The 16,816-nt window shown below is 43.0% G+C and overlaps 1 protein-coding gene across 3 annotated transcripts in view; it reads right to left on the minus strand.

The window, feature by feature from the left end:
• The window catches only part of stxbp6l (syntaxin binding protein 6 (amisyn), like), a 38,929-nt gene extending 26,366 nt beyond the window's left edge, over window positions 1-12,563 (minus strand). For 2 of the 3 annotated variants that reach the window (XM_061900421.1, XM_061900420.1), the window contains exons 1-2: window positions 12,430-12,563; window positions 8,418-8,586 (exon numbers count right to left, since the gene is read on the minus strand). In XM_061900421.1, coding sequence (XP_061756405.1) covers window positions 8,418-8,571 — 154 coding nt within the window. In that variant the 5' untranslated portion in view covers window positions 8,572-8,586; window positions 12,430-12,563. The remainder of the gene's footprint in view (window positions 1-8,417; window positions 8,587-12,429) is intronic. The other variant, XM_061900422.1, reaches the window with a different exon arrangement.
• Window positions 12,564-16,816: the final 4,253 nt, after the last annotated feature.

A 16,816-nucleotide genomic window follows, 5' to 3' on the forward strand; every position in this document is an offset into this window, starting at 1 on the left:
GCCCAGGCAAAAACAGGCAAAAACATTGTAGGAATGAAATGCTCCACCCAGTGATTCGTGACCACTGCCAAAAACGTCGGCACAGTCAGTTCTGGGAACTCAGGGGGATGCCGTTGATAAACATCCCCCACAGTGAGGATGTTGGCTGGGGCCACGGGTTTTGGTCCTCTCAGTCTGCACGAATACGTGGAGAGAGAGACAGAGTCAATTAAAAGGCCATTTGTGCCATCGCCAAAGGTCTATTCACACACAAAAAAATCGGCTACAGAGGTAATAACAAAGTCCCAGGTGAAAACGAAACAGTCACTGACCTGGTGCCGAAATTGTGTATACTGGTCCCATAGGTGGCGCTCAACGGGGGCCAGTGCCGGAAGGATACTCCACTGTTGCCCCTGAGCATAGGCCCTGCCTTGGTCCCGAAATGGCGGCGGTAAAGGCAAAACTCCGCCTCCCTGCGGCGAAAGTCTGCCGCTGCAACCACGGGGCCAGCATCCAGGCCGGTGCGGGCAGGAGAGCTTGAACGCTGTACTGGCAGGCGGCCAAAAGAATCCTGTACACCTCCTCACCCAAACCTTGGTAGTCATTCGTGGCGACTCACGGGTAGTTGGCCAATGCCGTGCGTACCAGAGGCGGCAGTTCAAATAGAAACAGCTGTACGAACGGAAATGATTCATTCCCGCAACTGAGCAATGCAAACATCCGCTCGGTAGACTTGCTGTCCAGGCTGTTGAGAGACAGGAGGCGGTCATCTCACGTCAGACCGCTGGTACAGCCGCAGCAATGAAGTCTTTAACGCACTCTTCTTGTCTGCAGCCTAAGGATCCCTCAGCACGCATATATCTTGCCACATTGTCTGAGCGTCCAGAGCAGAGACAACATGGTAGTACCGTGTCTCATCTGACATAATCCCTCAAAGCTGACCGCTACTGGCTGTTGTAATACAGCCGAGCTGTCAGGCATAACAGGACCAGCAGCGTTAAACATGTCCAATAAACTTCAGGGTCACCAATGTGGGAGTGGAGATAATGAGGCGCTCAGTGTGTGCATTTTGGCACACAATTGTGCATTTTTTAATTCATTAGTCCTGCGGTTCCTTACAACCCGTGTCCCAATAAACTGGGCAACAATGGAGTTAATGAGTGAGATCGTTTTTTATCATCCATCATGCCTCGGTTGATGAATAAATGAAGAACTACAGAAGCTGCCATCTACAACTGTTGTCTTTTTTTTTTTTTTTTTTTTTTAAAGGTAGGTAACGTTAATGTTTTCACATTTGCAAGCTTTTCGTAAGTATTTTCGCCTAATGTTAGCTAGCGTGGCGAGCTGGCTAACGTGTAATAAATTATGTAACTTATGCAGAAATTAAGGAATTTTCACTGGCTCTACCTGAGCGGGTCAGCATCTGAAATCCCTCACTCTGAAGGGCTCGATTCATACCCCCTACCCTCGTTATGCCCACTACCCGTACATGCACAGAGTCATTGGGACACCACTACCCTCACGGGAACCCGCAAAATGAAGGGGCAGGGCTAAAAAGTAGGGCGAAGGGGTGTATTGTGACTGGCTTTAAAGCACAGTGTATTGTATTTTTTATTTGTTAAAGCCTTAATATGTATTTAATGCGTTATTGCAGTTATATTATATGTCCATTACGGTCATTGAAGTAGTGTTTGTTTCATTAATTTTTAATTGAATAATAACAATGTATAAACAGGTTGAGAGGTGCATCTTTGACATTGTGTGTGTCCAGTCGCCACAAATTAAAAATATTTCCCTAGAACTGAACACCAACAAATATGGATTGTAACGAGATCAAGTTATGAATTTAGGAAATGATTATGTTACGTTTATACTGGGGGAAGGAGACGGCACGACATCAGGAGGTCTAGCTCAAAGGTTTTATTTTGGCTTGATGAGTACATGGGGTGTGTATGCAACTATGTGTGTGGATGCAAGGCTATGTGTGGAAGTTACTCAAATATAAGTTACCTGGGGTTGTTGTAAGTGTGTGTTGATTGCAGTAGCAAACAGGTCCAGAAGGGTGAAGCGAGAGAGGTCCAAAATCCTAGCGAGGTCCGTGGGGGCAAGAGAGAGACGTCCAGAGATCCAGGTGCAAGCGCGGGGGGGGGTCGAGGGTCCAGGGAGGCAGTCAGAGTCCGGGGAAAGAATTTAGCAGGTGAGACGCACCGCTCACTGCAGAGACACGGAGGTATGAATCAAAAGGTTGTTCCGGCATGGAGCAGTCAGTGGCGTGAGTTTTTATGCCGCTGCCTCTCGTCAAGACCAGCTGCGTTGATAGGTGATTGTCGGCAGCTGTGGAGGCGCATGGCTGCAGTCTGCGCGGCACGTGCGGGGGCGTGTCTTGCTGTGCGAACAGCGGGGCCTCTAGGTGCTACTGCTGGGGAGGGAGAAGCAGATGGTGTGTGCATCATAACAGTGCCCCCCCTCTTATGCGAGGCTCCCGACGAGCGCCGGAGAGCTCCAGGGTTGGCTTGATAGAAGTTCTTCAGAAGGGAGGGATCAGCAAGGTAGGAGGCCGGCACCCAGGATCTATCCTCTGGACCATAACCCTCCCAATCTACCAAAAATACCAGACCCCTACCTTGCCGACGGACCCCAAGGATCTCCTTGACGGTCCAAACTGGGTCACCGTTATCCAGAATTCTAGGAGCGGGCGGAATAGGGTCAGGGGAAGAAAGTGGAGAACTACAAACAGGCTTAATTTGGGATACATGGACCACCGGATGTCGCTTCACTGAGGGGGGAAGAGACAGACGAACAGATGCTGGGTTGATGATGGCCTCCACCGTATATGGTCCTACAAACCGCGGTGCAAGTTTACGGGAAGGTACCTGTAGGTGGAGGTCTTTGGCCCGTAACAGGACTTGTTGTCCAGGAGTGTAGGATGGAGCCGGAATGCGCCGCCGGTTGGCACTGCGGCACATTCTTTCGGAGGCCCTCAACAGGGCAGCACGGGCGGTTTTCCAAATCTGACGGCATTTCTTGATGTGCCTACGAGAAGAAGGGAGGGCCACTTCGGCCTCTTGTTGGGGGAATATAGGGGGTTGGTAACCGAGGGAGCACTCGAATGGTGACAAACCTGTGGCCGAGCTCTTCATAGAATTGTAGGCGAACTCGACCCAGGGCAAGAACTTGCTCCAAGAGGCAGGTTGGCGGGCTGTAACACAGCGTAGCATGGTCTCAACACATTGGTTTGTCCTCTCTGCTTGGCCGTTACTCTGTGGGTGGTATCCTGATGTAAGACTGACCGTAGCCCCAATCCCCTTACAAAATGACTTCCACAACCGGGAAGTGAACTGGGGGCCACGGTCAGACACAATGTCCATGGGAATGCCATGCTGCTTAACCACGTGAGTGGTAAGGAGGTCGGCCGTCTCGGAAGAAGAGGGAAGTTTAGGCAGAGGGACAAAATGTGCGGCTTTGGAGAAGCGATCAACGATGGTAAGGATGGTGGTGTTACCTCGGGATGAGGGAAATCCAGTGATGAAATCCAGCGCGATGTGTGACCAGGGACGACCGGGGACAGTTAGGGGGCACAGCAGGTGCGTTTGTGAGCCCGAACGGCATGACTCTGTACTCAAAATGGCCCAGATGAGTATTGAATGCCGTTTTCCACTCATCACCCTCCTTGATGCGCACCAGGTGGTAGGCATTACGTAAATCCAACTTTGTGAAAATGGTGGCAGGGGCGAGGGGCTCAAAGGATGAGCTCAGGAGGGGTAATGGGTATTTGTTCTTAACGGTAATGCAATTGAGTTGTCGGTAGTCAATACAGGGTCTTAAAGAACCGTCCTTCTTGTTAACAAAAAAAAACCCTGCTGCCACCGGTGACTTGGATGGGGTGATGATTCCGGAGGTGAGAGACTCAGAGATGTAGTCACTCATGGCTTGCTTCTCAGGGAGGGACAGATTATACAGACGGCTGGACGGGAGGACCGCGTTGGGGATCAGGTCAATCGCGCAGTCATAGGGTCTGTGGGGTGGAAGAGAAAGAGCTTGTTCCTTGCTGAAGACAGCCGCCAGGTCATGGTACGCCAAAGGAACACGGGATAGATCGGGAGGTGGTGAAGTGGGCTTGAGTCTGCAAGGGGGAGCTACTGCAGACCTGAGGCAGTGCGCGTGGCAGGAAGTGCTCCATGCCAGTATTCTGCCAGATGACCAGGATATATGGGGGTCGTGCTGACAAAGCCAGGAGCGGCCGAGGATAAAGGGGGCTAATGGGGCATCCAGTACCCAGAGGCTGATGGTCTCAGTATGGTTGCCTGAGAGGGTCAATGACAGGGGTATAGTGCGGTGTTTGATGGGACCTAAAGGGTGTCCGTCCAAAGCTTGAGCGGAGAGGAAGGTATCGAGAGGAACCATGGGGATCCCGGTTCTTCGTGCATATTCAAAGTCGATAAAGCTGTCGTCTGCCCCGGAGTCCAAATAGGCCCCAACTGATAATGTCCTCGAGTTCCAGGCCAAGGTCGCAGGAAACAGTATGCCAGGATCCATTCTCTCCCTCTTTAAGGTGGGGACGGCGGTATGGCTCACCAGCATACCACTTGGTTGGGGAGCCAGGTCCCTCGGTCGCGAAGGACAGTGGCGGATGATGTGGTCCGCAAGGCCGCAGTAGAGGCAGAGACGTTGCCGGAATCTTCTCTCCCGTTCCTCAGTCGACAATCGAGACCTGCCTATCTGCATCGGCTCCGTGATAGTAGCAGGGGACATAGTCGGGGGAAATGTCTGTCCTGCAAGACAACGGTCGGCAGGTCGAGGTAAGGGTGTCAATGTGAAGCTGGAGGGGTTTTGGTCTCTTTCTGCGGCACGTTCCAACAGTCTTTGGTCGAAAAGCAGGGCCAACTCGATGAGCTCCCGGCAGGAGGAAGGTCGGTCCCGCAGCAAGCCGTCCTTTATGGTCTCGCTAAGGCCTCTCCTGTAAGCGCTCTGTAGTGCCTTGTCTCCCCATTCGCTGTCAGCTGCCAGAGTGCGGAACTCTAGAGTGTAAGCGGCTACGGAGCGGGAGCCCTGCCGGATTGTGTGCAGCCTTGTGGCGGCGTCCCCAGCATCGACTGGGTGGTTGAAGACTGCGAGGAACTCAGTACGAAAAGCAACGTAATCGGAGCTCAGTCCCAAAGTCTTATTAATAGCTGCTGTGGCCCACTTCAATGCCGGACCGGAAAGCAGTGAAAACATGAATGCTATCTTAGCACCATCTGTAGCATAACGAGACTGTTGGTGTTGAAATATTAACTCACACTGTACCAGGAAACCTCTGCAAAGTTCAAAGTCCCCCTCGAAAGATTTAGGACTGGCAATCTTGGGTTCCCGAAGTTGAGGCTGACCCCCTAGGGAAGGTGTCGTTGGGGTGCTCGTGTCAGGCGTGGAGAATGTCACCTGGTTTGGACTGAGGGTGTTCACTCTAGCCTGCAGGCGAGAGATGGAGACATTCAGATGGTCCTCCAATTCGGAAAAACGATTCTGGTGTTGCTGGAGTACTGTCGACATGGCAGACATCTCAGGTGTCGAGGGGGCTCGGGACAGAGGGGTGGCTTGAAATATCTGCGTGCCGTCTGGTTCCATCATGGCCGGAACAAACTGTTACGTTTATACTGGGGGAAGGAGACGGCACGACATCAGGAGGTCTAGCTCAAAGGTTTTATTTTGGCTTGATGAGTACATGGGGTGTGTATGCAACTATGTGTGTGGATGCAAGGCTATGTGTGGAAGTTACTCAAATATAAGTTACCTGGGGTTGTTGTAAGTGTGTGTTGATTGCAGTAGCAAACAGGTCCAGAAGGGTGAAGCGAGAGAGGTCCAAAATCCTAGCGAGGTCCGTGGGGGCAAGAGAGAGACGTCCAGAGATCCAGGTGCAAGCGCGGGGGGGGTCGAGGGTCCAGGGAGGCAGTCAGAGTCCGGGGAAAGAATTTAGCAGGTGAGACGCACCGCTCACTGCAGAGACACGGAGGTATGAATCAAAAGGTTGTTCCGGCATGGAGCAGTCAGTGGCGTGAGTTTTTATGCCGCTGCCTCTCGTCAAGACCAGCTGCGTTGATAGGTGATTGTCGGCAGCTGTGGAGGCGCATGGCTGCAGTCTGCGCGGCACGTGCGGGGGCGTGTCTTGCTGTGCGAACAGCGGGGCCTCTAGGTGCTACTGCTGGGGAGGGAGAAGCAGATGGTGTGTGCATCATAACAGATTACATTGAAATGTTTTCAATCCATTTAGACTATTGGAGTTTATAACACGTGCAACATTTTGGCTCTCACGTATCATTCACAAAACCAATGTGTAGTCTTATCAGTGGTTCTCAACCTTTTTTCAGTGATGTACCCTCTGTGAACATTTTTTTAATTCAAGTACCCCTAATAAGAGCAAAGCATTTTTGGTTGAAAAAAAGAGATAAAGATGTAAAATAGAGCACTATGTCATCAGTTTCTGATTTATTCAATTGTATAACAGTGCAAAATAGTAGTGGTCTTTCTTGAACTATTTGGGAACAGAAGATATACAAATAACTAAAAACTTGTTGAAAAATAAACAAGTGATTCAATTATAAATAAAGATTTCTACACATAGAAGTAATCATCAACTTAAAGTGCCCTCTTTGGGGATTGTAATAAACTTTGAACTTAATTCTAAACGTTTCTTCACAAAAAAAGATATCTTTAACATCAATATTTATGGAATATGTCCAGAAAAAAATCTAGCAGTCAACACTGAATATTACATTTTTGTATTTTTTTTTACAGTTTATGAACTTACATTCATATATTGTTGAAGTATTATTCAATATATATATTTACAAAGGATTTTAAAATGTTTGCTATTTTTAGAATATTTATAAAACATCTCACGTACCCCTTGGCATACCTTCAAGTACCCCCAGGGGTACACGTACCCCTATTTGAGAAACACTAGTCTATATCATTAATAATACAACTCATATTTTTATTAGATTCTCTGTAAAAAAACATTTGTTGTGCTAATAATGTATTGAAATCATTTTGTGTGTGTGCTAATTACCCACAAGACCTTTAGATACTGTTAATGATGACTACTGTCATGCAACAGAATGTCTACGTTGCATCACTTGACAAAATAAAAACATATGAATATTATTCTTTGGACAAATACTAGACAAAAAACATTTGATTAGATTAAACAAATAACCATTTTTTTTAATCTCAGTAACAGTTCTCAGTCATGTTGGAGCTGACATTATTATTGGTCAAATATTGCCATTCAAATTTCAATTATTTTTTTATTAGATATGACTTTACATAGCTGTCCAAACATAATCTTTTTACGACCACGGTAACACAATTATTTTCACCATTATTTTCACTACATTTATAGGTACCGACCGAATTCTGTCGGTACTACCAGGTACTGATTCACGTAAAACAAAACAGTACCTTACTGTGATAACATTGTTGCATGTGACATCATGTCTGGTTAGAGACTGGGCACTGCACAAGCACTTGGCGAGCAAGCAGGTGTATTTGTAGAGACTCTTCTGCTCCTTAGTAATGTTGCTATTTTCCTCGCCAAAAAAATGCAAGTATGCCTTATAGAAAACACTTGAAAATAAGGCTCCACTTTTCAAATTGCGATAGCTCGATGCTAATTTACAAAGAATATGCCATACACATGCTTTTGATTAGCATTACCAATTCAACATTTGGTAATCAAACGACAACAAAGATGCATGTTATAAAAAAACAGCTGGTGTGTAATAAGACCAAACTTGCAATAAAAAGAACACTTTTTTAAAGGACAAGACTGAAACATTTAAATTAATGGCAAAGACTACTTCCTGTACATCACACACCCAGGACAAGCTGAAATGAATCCACACTTGTAAATGACACTTAGAAGTGTAAGAAAACAAGATAATAACAACGGATCTTTGTTAATCGCTTACTGTTAAATACCAAATAAAACATTTGATTAGATTAAACAATCAACCATTATTACCACACAAACACACACAAAAGTACCAAAAATTAGTATCATTGTGGAACGTTACTTTGTAGCAGAAATGGCAACAGCGGAGGATGAATACCCTACATCAAACAGATAAGAAAAAGAGAAAGAGCTTTTTGACCACGGCACGGGCTACAATGGCGGAATCGCTCAAATTTTCGGGACTTATGCAGATCCCAAATACACAACAGCAGGCACAATTAGATTAAAAAAAAAGTCGGTGTTGCGTAATAGGTCAAAACACAACACCAGATAATTGTTCCTAATAGTCGCCAATTCGGGGTCCTTATACACACACCATAATAATACGCGTATGTTTGACTACGTAATGCTCAGACAATCCACAAGTGGTGCGCCCATTTTCAGCTTACCAAAGTTGTACTAAAACATTTTGACAATACTGCCATGCGACTAAAAACTCAGATTTTACCTGACACACAAATGAAAGTTGCATATTCTCCTTTGGATACGTGGGACAGGAAAGACATCCTCTTCTTTTTCCTCCTGCGCACCTCCACCGCCACCAGCATCCGCTCATTACTGGGGATGAAGACATCTTTATTGATGGCTGACTGACTGTTCATTATTTGGAGTCCGACCTACACAAGTGATACACACTTTAGCTCATAGCCCCTCGTGAGGGAAAGTAATGTATGAACATACAGTTAGAAGTTTAGTGCAGTTTAAATGCAAGGAAGTATGAGAGAACCAAACGAAGGACGTGCCTTCAAAAGAGAGCCTTTTTGAAGCATTCAGTTAAGATGTTGGAGGGGGAACAACATACAGTGTTTATATCATTTCAGTGTTGTTCTATGTCCTACCATACATTTCCAAAATGTAAAAAAAAACCACATATCCCAGAATGCCACATGATCAAAACAAGTGTTTGTACTTAACCACCTATGTGATTAAGTATAAACACCTACCTAAGTCCCTCACTTCAAATCATGTTTAGGCTTCATTCATTCGTTCATTCTAAGTTCCCGAGGGGGAAATTCAGGTGTTCAGGGTCGGGCACGGAGAAGTCTGTTTGCATATGCCCAATGTTTAGTGTTGACCTGGGCAAATTAAGGCCTGTTGAGCTTTTCAATCCGGTCCGCCGGACATTACCACATATTTTTTTTAGATCTTTAAGATGGAAACTGTAGCTGTCACTATGATGTGCAGTGAAGTTTATGTCCTCGTTGTATTTAATTTGTAATTGCATGTCTCATAACACATTATCTGTATGTAATACTGGCTGCATTTCTGATAGTTGTTTGTGCGCTATGTCGTTCCAGATAAATAAGAATCCTACTTTGCAAAATGTTCTCTATTTATATAGACACGATAAATGAGGCATTAATGTAATTGGGGAGTGATAAAAACACCTAGACAAAGTACATTTGTGAAAGTTTGGAAGTTAAAGAATACAGGAAGTAAACAAAAGACAAAAAAAGGGCAAAACTTGGTTCAAACACTTCCGGTTGAAGGGAAACAGAGCCTCCTTTCTCAGCTCCACACTGGCATTAGAGATTTGAACTATTCTGACACTTTTGGCCACAGTTTAAGACCATATTTACATGCTCAGCTTTAGTATTGTCTGGTTTTAACAAATCAAAGCAACTGGTGTGCAACTGAATGCCTCGCAAGAAAAGACACTTGTATCCTGGAGGGAGATTACAGCAAGGATGCATGAAAAAACATGTGGCAATAAATAATTCACTTTGGCCCTTACGGGGGATAATGATTAAATAGCTTCTACAAAATACAAAGTGAAGATCAACAGGAGATAACAGATGATGGTGTGTTTGACGGAGAAGCAGTTGGAAGGAGATGACGTAGAAGTCCGCTGTACGAGGTAAATGTACTTTAGGAGTAGCCAAGTCATCGATTGAGATTGACCAGTCAATCTCTGGGAATTTTCTGGGAGACCCCAAAAATATTAGGTAATGTAAATGCATTATGGTGCAACACATCAAACTTTTTCTAGCCTCCAAAATCGAACAACTCAACCACGACCACCATCGTTTAGCCATAACGATAAGCTAACAGCCAAATAGAGTCTGTGAACATTGCTCCTAAGTACTGAGTTCTTTTCGATTTATTGTGGCTACAAAACAAAATGGTGAAATGGTTTGAACGTAATTTAGATATTGGGTTTCACTATGTACACTATGTATGCGCTTTGAGTCATTAGAGAAAAGCGCTACATGAATATAATTCACTTCACTATAAAAAAAAAACAAGGCGGTCAGCCAAAGAAGGGCGACCCTGTTCACCCCTTCTCAATCAAACACAAAATCCAGGCGTAACTTTTATTTGACTACTTTCAGTGACAGGCGGTAGAAAATGGATGGCTGGATGGATACTTTCAGTGCTGACATACCACAAGCATGTGACTCAAGACATAGTGGGAGAGCACTAAGGGACTGAATTAAAACCCTGGTGGAAAATATCTGTTTGTGTGTGTGCGTGTGTTTGTCTCCATTTTGTGCTGAGCTGTCAAAAAAGCATAATGTTTAAAAAAAAAAAAAAATTTGCATAAATCAAACAAATTGGCAAGTCCCATGTTGGGTGGACATATTAATAAGGTGCACTAATTATAGATACAACTACTTTTTGTGATTAGTTAGGAGTTACAAAACTCGTTTCCATATGAGTTGGGAAATTGTGTTAGATGTAAATATGAACAGAATACAATGATTTGCAAATAATTTTCAACCCATAATCAGTTGAATAGCCTACAAAGACAACATATTTGATGTTCAAACTGATAAACATTTTTTTTTTTGCAAATAATCATTAACTTTAGATTTTGATGCCAGCAACAGGCTAATTGGGAACAGGTGTGTGCCATGATTGGGTATAAAAACAGCTTCCCAAAAAATGCTCAGTCTTTCACAAAAAAGGATGGGGCGAGGTACACCCCTTTGTCCACAACTGCACTTTAAGAATAACGTTTCTCAAAGTGCAATTGCAAGAAATTTAGGGATTTCAACATCTACGGTCCATAATATCATCAGAAGGTTCAGAGAATCTGAAGAAATCACTCCACGTAAGCGGCATGGCGGGAAACCAACATTGAATGACCGTGACCTTCGATCCCTCAGACGGCCCTGTATCAAAAACCGACATCAATCTCTAAAGGATATCACCACATGGGCTCAGGAACATTTCAGAAAAACACTGTCACTAAATACAGTTTGTCGCTACATCTGTAAAAGCAAGGTAAAGCTCTAATATGCAAAGCAAAAGCCATTTACCAACAACATCCAGAAACGCCGCCGGCTTCTCTGGGCCCGAGACCATCTAAGATGGACTGATGCAAAGTGGAAAAGTGTTCTGTGGTCTGACGAGTCTACATTTCAAATGGTTTTTGGAAATATATTCAACATCGTGTCATCCGGACCAAAGGGGAAGCGAACCATCCAGACTGTTATCGACGTAAAGTTCAAAAGCCAGCATGTGTGATGGTATGGGGGTGCATTAGTGCCCAAGTCCTGGGTAACTTACACATCTGTGAAGGCACCATTAATGCTGAAAGGTACATTCAGGTTTTGGAACAACATATGCTGCCATCTAAGCGCCGTCTTTTTCATGGGCGCCCCTGCTTATTTCAACAGGAAAATGCCAGGCCACATTCAGCACGTGTTGCAACAGCGTGGCTTCGTAAAAAAAGAGTGTGGGTACTTTCCTGGCCCGCCTGCAGTCCAGACATGTCTCCCATTGAAAATGTGTGGCGCATTATGAAGCGTAAAATACGACAGCGGAGACCCCGGACTGTTGAACGACTGAAGCTCTACATAAAACAAGAATGGGAAAGAATTCCACTTTCAAAGCTTCAACAATTAGTTTGCTCAGTTCCCAACTGTTTATTGAGTGTTGTTAAAGGAAAAGGTGATATAACACAGGGGTGAACATGCCCTTTCCCAACTACTTTGGCACGTGTTGCAGCCATGAAATTCTAAGTTAATTATTAATTGCAAAAAAAAATTTAAGTTTATGAGTTTGAACATCAAATATATTGTCTTTATAGTGCATTCAATTGAATATGGGTTGAAAAGAATTTGCAAATCTTTGTATTCCGTTTATATTTACATCTAACACAATTTCCCAACTCATATGGAAACAGGGTTTGTAATTATGGACAAAATGTGATTAATCACGATTACATATTTTAATCGTTTGACAGCCTTATTATACAATATAATATTATATATATATATATATATATATATATATATATATATATATGTGTGTGTGTGTGTGTGTGTGTGGATATATGCATATATATACACATATACAACTTATTGAAGTATCTTAGTCAATTCTTACTTTAAGGTCCGATGACGGATGATAATAATAAACCAACTAACTGTATTATTTAACAAATCACAAACACTTGGGAAAACAACTATTATTTATTTGCTAAGAAGGTAAGACGAAACAGTCTTACTTACCTCTCGTTGTTCTACTCTTCAATATAGAAAGGTCTTGTTAGTGAGGGTGGTGTTAGTGTGGAGTTAGATGAAGTGGACAATAAAGCTGCCAGGAATTTATACCCTGGTGACCCAGCAAGTGCTGTGAAGACACGTGAACCTCTTTGAGCATCAGAAGAGGATGACACTGACCTAACAATAGCTCCCTGTTTCAGACAATCACCACATTTATGTATGATTACTAAATTAGTCGACATTTGACCACAGCTTCTGTAAACACCTTTTTTTAGATCTGAACCTACATGATTTTATTAAGAAGATGACCGTGACCACTGGCATTTGTCTGTTTTAAAGTTAAAGTTAAAGTACCAATGATTGTCACACACACTCTTGGTGTGGGGAACTTCTTTTCTGCATTTGACCCATCGCCCTTGATCACCCCCTGGGAGGCGAGGGGAGCAGTGGGCAACAGCGGTGCCGCGCCCGGGAATAATTTTGGGTGATTTAACCATCTAGACTAATTCCTCCAGGATTTTGGGGCCTTTTTTTGTAATTGTTGATTTCACAGCAGTATTTTCAAATAAATGTGGCAAAAATTGCATTGTTTTAAGAATGAATTTTTAATTATCATTACATTCTCTTGTGATTTTATTAAATGGTCATTTGTGTTTTTGTGTTTTTTGTAGTGAAGTGAATTAATTAAGTTATTATGTTCTACACATGGAGAATGTTTATATTCAACTTGGAGAAAGCAAACCACCAGGTTTAAGTAAATAGTTTTTGAGCCCATAATAAAATAAGGAGCCTTATTTGGACATTTGTATGTGGACTGGAATTAGCTCTCTCCCGAGAAAAAAACTATAAAACAAGGCTCCTGGAGGAGAGTCTCCATGTTTATCTAACGTCAACCTACAGTTACACACAAACGTCTCCTTACATGCTCAGGTTGTACTCCACTGTACTCCCAGACAGAAAAAGAATGAATAAAAGACTGTGGTTCAACTCCTCCAAGTTAGGAGTGCCTCATTTTCTTGACCTGACCTCCTCCAACAACTGCAGTCCTGTGTAATGACGCTTGCTTGTAATAAAGCAACTTTTAGGTTCAGTAAAGCATCTCCGACGTCTCTTTTGATCCAGCCGTACTGCCAGTTGTGACATTTTCAAAACTTTAAACACAATTAGCACAGCATCGATCTTTTGTGGCCAAACCATCCACGCATTTCATTCTCACACAATATACAGTCAGTGAACACATTTCCACAAGTGTCACATTTTTTTAACAGACAAGCTATATATTACAACAAAATAATGGATTGTTTTTGTATTATTTACAAATGTCTAAAAAAAAAACATCCCACAGTAGCAAAAACAATATTCCAAACCTTATATACATTATAAAAATAAAAATAAATTCTGTTTCTGCAATGATATCAGTTCAAAAACAATATGTCTCAGCTGATATTAAATAATAGAATAATTGACACACAGATCATTTTTGTTGGGTAAATAGGGCCAACCACCGCTAATTCGAGTCTGGATTGGACTCAATGGGAGTGGTTAGGAGGACTTTGAGAAGTGATGTTTTTGGAACAAGAAAAAAAAAACACTAATGTCTGGAAGAAGAAGAGTAAGAGCAAAGGGACAACGGAGAAGAAAAGACCCACGGAGAGGGCAAAGTAGAGGTATGGTGGAATTCCGAAGGCTGCAAAAACAGTAGTCGGTAATAAAATTGGTGCCACAATCATTGACCATGTGATCAACCACGCTCTTTCACGAAGAGAGGCTGGTGAAAGAGTGCAGCGCAATTTGAGGCGGTCATCTGTTGCCTCCGTTATACGCATCTTTCAACAAACCAACAATTAAGTACAGTATTGCATTTCCCTCTTGACATGTCAATAAGGCAATAGAGTAATAGTAGATGTTTTTTTTGCTGTTGTTTTTTTCAGAATGTTGTTGTGTGTTTCATTTTGTTCACAGTGTAGTGGAATTTCTGACCTTTTGAATCATATTTTGTGTCTGTCGAAGTCCAAGAGGAAAGCCTGCCAAAAAGCCTTAAGAGGTCTGATCTTTTCTTTTTTTCCTATTCCGAACCATTGAAGGATTATATGTAGGTGAAAGTTGAACTTTTGGTCGCTCTAACCATTCTACAAAATGTTTTGATTGTATATTAGGACTAAGGGATTCAAGGGTGTTGCAGAGCAAACAAGTCCAAAACAACGGGACCTTGACACATGAGGGAAACATATAAAAGGCCAGTAGACCAGTATTATGGTGTGATTCGCATGATTTCGATCATCCACGTCTCTCCGGAGGACTTTGTCTGTTTGCATGGGCAATTCGATCCAACTCTGTACTTTTGATTATGGGTAAATAAAACTTTTGTACTAAATCCACTTTGTTTGCTGTTTAAGCTTCGGACCATCCACCACATAAGATTGGCGTTGTCGGCAGGATGGTCTAGAACGCTGCAGGTCGACATCCGCTCCCGGTCCCTCTCTCAGGCAGACAGAGGTTTGCACGTGCGCATCTAAAGGTAAGCAATTTTGCTTAAAGTGGAAAAGCTGTCTGTCTGGAGATGATCGGGATTGGTAAGACTAATTGCTGAACCTGGTTTTTGATTAAAAAAAAGCTAGGTCTAGCAGGTTCTTCAAAAACAACCTGGAATGGGGTATATTATGGTTGGATTGAGTTGTTTTATGTGATTATATAGTCTGTGTGTTTGTCTGGAAACTTGTGATTTCTGGTTTTAACAATAAGAGGAATTGTTAATAGAATTATGGTGGTTCAGGAGTGTGTTGCACAAACGATTCGAGACGAATACACTTTTTAACCTCTCCCCCCCCCTCTGTCAAACGGCAAGGGGGGGTCTTCTTCGGCAAGTACGCCAGTTTAGCACAGTTTGGGTGCAGCTAAAGTAAAGGCATTTTTAACTAGCTGGCGGGATATTAACTATAAGAAAAAAAAAATTGTTACGTTTGTGGAGCTGCAGCGGTAGAAAAGCCTTATTTTTAGTGACCTTTTCAGTGACTCCGCTGATGTTTGTCACAAGTTCTGATTAGTGGGCTACAGTTAGATGGATGGAGATCGTGCTCCACACGGTAGAACTTTGGTGAAACTTGGTGAAGTTGTATGGAACTGACCAAGCATGATGACTGTAGAATTATTAAGTGATTACCAGTGACTCTACGGTGCCTTAAATTTGAGCTGTGGTTTCCGTCATTGGTAAGTTTGTTGTCACAGGGTCTGCTTCGCTGGACGGGTTAATCGTCGTTTTATGAGTAAGAAAGACTTGTGTTGGTGTTATAAGACGGCCGTTCCACAAAAAGCACACGTGCATAATTGTTTATATTTGTCCGGACATGGGGTGGGTTGCATTTTGTTAATGTGTGTGTATATTGGTGAATGTTGAAAAGTGTGTTGGATGTGGAGTGATTCAGTTTTTGTTGGTACATTTATATGTATGCGTATTTTAATAACAATTATGCATGCACCTACGGGTCTGATCTGTTTTATTTCCCTCGCTTGAAAGATAATCATTACTCCCACACTCCCGCATCCTCTCTCTTTTTGAGCAATTTTTCTGTGCATTGTCCTATCATATAAAGACTAAATTAAATACTCTACTTAGTGAATTATTGAGGCCACAATAATTCACTATGTGTTGTAAAATATCAAATTACTATTGCAAAAGAAAACATTGACCTCAAACATGACCTGTCCTCTGCCTATGCTCTTGCTCCGCTTGACTATCAGCTGCCTTTTCTTTTTCTTGGATGTTTCTGAAAGTGCTACTACCACTACTGCTACTACTACTACTACTATTACTACTACGACTAACACTGTCCTTTTTTCAGGGACAGAGGGGGGAGGAGGTGAGTTTGGACTGTGTCAAGTTTGAGCGCGTCAAGGTTTTTATTTAATTGATAATTACAGTGGTTGGCGGAAGCAACCCCAACCTCAAAGGAGGATGCCAATTCAGTAAGTAAATGTTCTGTAAATGTTGTAATACCCTGACATGGTTTCCCCAAAAAGATTATGTTAAACAACGGCAACCATTTAAAAATAAAAACTTAATAAGCCATAGTCGAAAGGCTCTCAGACTAGAAAATAGGTTCATCCTCAGTCCCAAGGTAATGTTGAAAAGGATGAACCAGAACATCAAAACAAATTGGCTAAAATCTGCGCACAGACCAAATTGAATTTGATTGACAAGTTGCCATTAGCGTTAATGATCATTTGAATGTCCCTGAATACATGTGTTTTGCGCTTTTGAATTTTTCACCCTGTAAGCTATATACAGATCGGCCCTTCCCAGGACATAAGTGTCAACGGAAGGAGGAATTAGAGTGAGACCAAAAAGGTAATTATAAAATAAAAAAGATGCAGAATTTGTGTCAGTTCCTCTGTG

Source organism: Nerophis ophidion, linkage group LG05 (assembly GCF_033978795.1).
Source record: "Nerophis ophidion isolate RoL-2023_Sa linkage group LG05, RoL_Noph_v1.0, whole genome shotgun sequence".
Classification (NCBI taxonomy): Eukaryota; Metazoa; Chordata; class Actinopteri; order Syngnathiformes; family Syngnathidae; genus Nerophis; species Nerophis ophidion.